The sequence below is a fragment of the Aquila chrysaetos genome, chromosome 6 (genome assembly GCF_900496995.4).
Source record: "Aquila chrysaetos chrysaetos chromosome 6, bAquChr1.4, whole genome shotgun sequence".
Classification (NCBI taxonomy): domain Eukaryota; kingdom Metazoa; phylum Chordata; class Aves; order Accipitriformes; family Accipitridae; genus Aquila; species Aquila chrysaetos.
In genome coordinates, this window is record NC_044009.1 from 22,909,336 (window position 1) to 22,915,335 (window position 6,000).

At 35.1% G+C, this 6,000-nt stretch overlaps 1 protein-coding gene across 4 annotated transcripts in view; it reads left to right on the forward strand.

Moving 5' to 3' along the window:
* SGO2 (shugoshin 2) overlaps positions 1-4,537 on the forward strand; it is an 18,000-nt gene extending 13,463 nt beyond the window's left edge. For 3 of the 4 annotated variants that reach the window (XR_005932681.1, XM_041124344.1, XM_030018259.2), the window contains 2 exons: positions 724-871; positions 2,577-2,999. Coding sequence is in view for 2 of the 4 variants with exons in the window: in XM_041124344.1 (XP_040980278.1) it covers positions 724-871; positions 2,577-2,682 (254 nt within the window). In the remaining 2 variants the exon portion in view is untranslated. Of the gene's footprint in view, positions 1-723; positions 872-2,576; positions 3,000-3,998 lie in introns of those variants that run through there. The other variant, XR_005932680.1, reaches the window with a different exon arrangement.
* The last annotated feature ends 1,463 nt before the right edge of the window (positions 4,538-6,000 follow it).

Consider the following 6,000-nt stretch of genomic DNA (forward strand, 5'->3'; position numbering starts at 1 on the left):
TTGAAATGTGGGCTAAGTAATAATTTCAATATTTCTCCCAGGTTATCAAAATATTTGTCTCCAAATTAAATACTGATTGTTTAGTCTGGTGTTCTGAATTGGTCTTAAAGGATTACAGAAAGCTGACACAAATAGTACATCTACCAAGGCTGGTTACTTTTTTATGGAGTATTCCTCTTGGACATGTTCAGTGGTTCAAACTACGAGGCATTGTAAATAGTTTGGTAGTACACAGTTTTGAAGATAAGGAGGCTCACTTAATCACCTTGCTATGCTCATTATATGCACGTATGCCCAAAGAGCAAGGGTAAAGTTGGAAAATGCAGTACTAGACAACTCTTGTTCTTGTACAGGTTGAATCTTCGGATTATACAGCATGCCCTGCCCCTGCATTCAAGGTCATGAGCCGTGTGCAGTTTTACTTTTTTAAATGCAATAACTCCTGGGAATCTTAAGCAGCTAGCTGCAAATTACAGTGCTTATAGGGCTTTCTTAAAATGTCCCAAGAACCATGGCAGACCTCAGACAGCTCCAAATTTGTGTAGGCTGAAAGCTGCTGTAGTGTCATTTTCTTTGCTCATCTATTCCCTTTTTTTTTGAGCATCTTTAGAGTAGGAGCAGTAACCAAAGTACCTGAATTAAGAAATACTAATTAAAAATAATTATGAATTGAAAGATTCAGAAAATATTTAAAATGGGGCATTTAAACGACTGTATTCACAGGGAGTATGGCTTTGCAAGATCTGACAAATACTAGTATACGATCCCACACTTCCTTACCTAAATCCTCCAAAACCTTAGAAGAAAACTCAGCAGCACCATCTAGACGAGGAAGAACCACTATTTGCTACAAAGAACCCAATCTAAACAGGTAGGTATATGTAAATTAGGGCTTTTGTTTGGTTTTTTGGAGTACATAACTATCCCCAGTAAAGATTTGCTATTAAAACCCCCAAATAAGAAGTTGCACTCTTTCTTTCATGAATCTCTTTTGCAAAGATACTTCAGTGTTGATATAAAACGTTTCGTGTTAGTGTGGCAGGATTTCCAAGTGCCAAAGGACACCAACAGTATTCAAGTCTCAAAATTTAAATATAGCATATAACATGACATTTTATACTAGTAGTGAATAATGGTGAATTCTTAATGTTTTTCATGATATTAAACCCCTTTAGAGGTGGATAATTGTAAACGTTATACTTAAATGTAAACTTATACCATTGTAATGTCCTTGTAATATTGTCAAGTGGCAACATAATTTATGCACTAATATTATATAATTTAGTCATTTTTCTTTAACTAGCTGTATCTAATATAAGAAATCATTTAAGGTTAAGATATATTAATTTGATAATTAGTTATTTACCTCTCAGTATTCTTAGCAAATTTAGCGGCACAGGATTTCCGAGATTGTTAAAAGACAAGACATAAATTGTGTAATAACTATTAAAATTTAAAAGAGGATTTTAAAGCCAAACTTCCATTAATAAAACTAATATATTTGCACTTACCTGAATAGATCTAAATCCCAATGAACCTTTAAGATGATTAATTCTGAAAATATTCTGAGAGTCTCTTGCTGCAAAGTTTGTTGGGGTTTTTTGGTTGGTTTGTTGGGGTTTTTTAAAATATAATATTAATTTAAGGAAAAATTATGTTGTGTTGTGTGTGTATTAGTAGAATGCATATTCATGAGATACAGACAGTATCAAGATTTCCCCGTAATAGTGTTGAGAGTGAAAGGATTATAGCAACTTATTTTATGACAAAGGTGTAAAAGTAGTATGTCTTCCTTTTCTGGCAAAACAATGGGAGAAGAAAATAAATCCACAAACTGAAAAAATTAGCACAATGTTCTCATACACCTTCAAAATATTTTTGTTTACCTCTGTAAGTAAGCAAACAATTAATTGAAGCAATGAGACTGAGGAGAAATAGGAGCTAAAAGGAGTGGAGGGAAGTGTCTTTTCACTTTACCATTGGCTTTTCAGAAATATTTATGCCAGATAGCTTGTAGAAGAACTGCAAAGGAATTAGAGTTACGTTTTTCTTTTACTAATTTAATTGGATGCTAAAATGCTGTAATGTTATGATATTGACACATTCTCCTCTTTTACCCCACAATGATAAGGTTCTGTATTTCTGGAGAGAGACAGTAACTAGTAACAGAAAAAAATGTGGATGTCACTCAAGATTTTAGATTACTGTTTCCTATTTATATTTTATTTTCAAGTGTACTGTCCTGAATGGATGCTGTTAAGCTTTTGGTTTAAGTAATTTTTGAGTTTTGTCTTATAGGAATAAGTTATGATTACTCACATATTAATATGGTAAACTAAAAAAAAACCCCACATTAAAAGACTACTATTTTTAGCATTATTTTGGAAAATAGTAGTTATCTATGCCTTGCTATTTCAGACATATTTATTTTCCATAAATTTAATTTCTTTAGTGTATCAAGCTTTCATTAAGAGTATTTACCATTTGGGATTGTTACTATAATTACATCATTATTATAGTTACATAGGTGCTTTGTGATATTCATACATGATGTCTTTTGTTTCTTTTGTTTACAGCAAATTAAGGCGTGGGGATCAGTTTACAGATACACAATTTCTGGATTCCCCAGTCTATAAAGTAAAAAACAAAAGAAGTTTTAAAAGTAAATCAAAATTTATTTGAAGAAGAGAACTGCCTTGATGAACAATACTTCTAAAATGGGTACAATTAAAAAAAAAAAAAAAATGTTTAGCAGTACAGAGTGCTTATTGTTCTTTGATTAGTAAAGGTCTTCCAAAGTGGAATTTCCTGGAAAGGAGCCCCTATACAAAGGACACAGGATACTTTACTGAGGACGGCAAATACAGGTTAGGCTCCACTCTTGTGTTTTGCATTTCTGGTCAGTAATTTATAATCTGTTTAAAGGGTTTGCAGCACTTCTTAATTTGTAAGAAAAGTGTACATTTTAATGAGAATTAAAAATAAATCACCTTTGGGAATTTTAGTGTGAGTTGTTCATATTTACCATGAGTAGAACCATTTCTCAGTGCTGGTTGGAACAGACACAAGCATCCCAAATTTTAATAAATCCACTGAAACAGATGGAGACAGTTTTTTGTTTTTTTTTTTTTGATAGCTGACTTTTGGATTTGACAGAATCATACTGAAATTTGAATGAGGAAGTCTCATTTTGAGGAATAATAGAGAGAAGTCTAGTGTCCAGAGTATGCGCCAGAGGCAGCCAGAAAGAAAATAGCATTGCAATAGAAGTTCAGTAGTAAATAGGATCCAGACAAATCAACACCTTGAGTTTCCAATTGAGAGAGTGCTAGTGTGACAACTAATACAACCGCATCATACCATTCAGCTATCAGGTTTTGTTCTTCTTCCCCTCTGGATTCTCATGAATCACTTCTGCATTCCATAATCTACTGTCAGCTGACAGACAGTTTTCTGGTATTATCTGAATCGTAGATGCTGCCAGCTGCACGCTATAGTTCACAGCCCACACAACTTTTATAGATTACATCGGATAAGTTCAGGTTCATTTTGCAACCAAGATAGCTGTAGCTCATTTTTAATGAGATACAAATAAGTCAACTTCTTTAGGTTATAGAAGGTGGTTCTTCACACAGTATGCAGTTACACTGAGGAATTCCTTACTACAGGAGTGGATGTTATTAGTTTACAAGGGCTTAAAAATTGATCAGACAAATTAATGGAAGAAAAATCTGTGAGGAATTACCAGAAACACTATTTCTGGCAAAGGATGTCCCTGAATTGCAAATTGCTGAAGTCTGGAAGAGTATTCTGAAGAAGCCTTACTATGCATTTGACCAATCTGTATCCTTTTTCCAAGGGCATTCACTGTTGAAACTTTCAGAGACCAGTTTTTTGGTTAGCCAGACCTTTGGTCTGATACAGTACTGATACTCTTAAATTTATAACATATTCTTAAAAATACCAAACCAAACTGTATGCTTTGTACTTCATTGTAGCTTCCATTGTAACCTGGGAAGTTGATGGAGAAGATAGTCCTGGAAACTGTTTCTACACCTGTTAAAGACAAGAAGGTGATTGGGAGTAGTCAGCATTGATTTACAAAGGGGAAATCATGCTCTATTAACCTGATAGCCTTCTACAATGAGACAACTAGCTTGGTGGGTGAGGGGAGAGCAGTAGATGTTGTTTGTCTCAACTTTAGTAAGGCTTTTGACATTATCTCTGATAACATCCCACAGACAAGCTGACGAGGTATGTGTTAGTTAAATGCACAGTGAGGTGGATTGAAAACTGGCTGAACTGCCAGTCCCGCAGGGTTGCGATCAGCAGCATACTGTCCAGTTGGAGGCAAAACCCTAGAGCTCCCTAGGGTTTTATACTGGGGGCAGTACTGTTTAACATCTTCATTAACAACTTATATGATGAGACAGAGTGCAGCCTACACAAATTTGGAGTTGATACAGAACTGGGAGGAGTGGCTGAAACACTGGATGGTTATGCTGCTATTCAGAGGGACCTGGACAGTCTGGAGAAATGGGCCAAGAGCAATCTCATGAAATTCAACAAGGGGAACCTACGTTGTTCTCCTGTAAGTTGCCAGAATTTCAGCTGCATATTTTGACAGAAAAATGAGTCATACACATTGAAATGTACTCCTGGATATAGCTTTCAGGTGTGTCCGTTCTACATGTAAGTCTTGAATTACAACCATAAACAGTAAGAGGCAAAAAAGCATTATTTACAAATATTTAAGTAATACCACAACTGCTTTCTGTTGTTTTTTTATGACAGTTTGTAGCCCCAAGGCAGCTTTCCCAGCATCCTGTAGGACATTCCACGTATGAATTTGGAGTTAAATATGCCACTAGCGAGGTAGTTTACATAGGGGACCTTTATCCCCTAAACAGAGAGCTTGTCTGTCTGTGGTCACCAGTTCCAGAGACCATGCAAAGGTTGTAAATGTACAGCAATAAGGACGAGATGTTTTCATATAGAACCTCACAGGAAAAAACATATTCCATCTGTATGAAAATTCTTCCAATATGAAACTGACCTCATCACCCAGGCAATGTGATCTGTATTGCAAAACAGAGCTGTTAAAATGATTATCTGAGAAGCTTCAGCAAACAGCCTTTTTCTTTCTGAAACATGCTGTGTACGGCACTACATTAGCACGACCATTACGAAGAGGTGCAGAAATGGTTGGGAAGATAGATTCTATCCTGATTCAATATTATTTTAAAAGGAATTACACATATAATATTTTTATACCTTTTTTCTTCTATTTTTTACCAAGTTTGTAATTAATTGGGATTTTTTTTAATTGAAATGTTCTTGCTAGCTTTCACTGTTTATCAACATCACCAGCTGTGTCATTAGAAGTGCAACAGAAGTATCTGTTACAACTTGTGTTCCCTGTGCTGGCACTGCAGCAGCAAAACACAGTGGTTTTTTGAGTGGTTGTTTCTCTCTATTGCCTGAAAGCTAGAAACAGAAGCCCATGCTTCATTTTCTCAGAAAAAAATAATATTTTTGGAGATGATCTTAATTATTTTTTCAGTGAAGGTCCTGTTGTTCCACACAGCCTCAGGTATTACCAGCTAGACTGCTATGGTGTTCCAAATAAAATCATGCAATTTTCAATAAAAGTATAAGGTCTAGGGCTTTATGCCTTAGCTTCTGCCATTCCTTTTCGTGTAGATATCTTTCAAAGTAACAAAGGATAAAGAAAATGACCTGAAGATGTGCAGAAGTTATTTTAAGTAACTCTGAAATCATATTATTGTTGCTACTGCCTTTCTTTCCTTGCTTTCTCCATCCCTACTGGTTTTGTTGCTCAAATTGATGTTCTATATACAGGGAAAATTGACTTTGTTGTTTTCTAGGATGCAGTTCTTTTAATTGTTCTGCAAAATGGTTACTTACTTTAGGTACTGCATAAATAATGTTACATTGCCTGTTGAATCTTCACTAAATGTGCTGCTTTTACCAGATCAG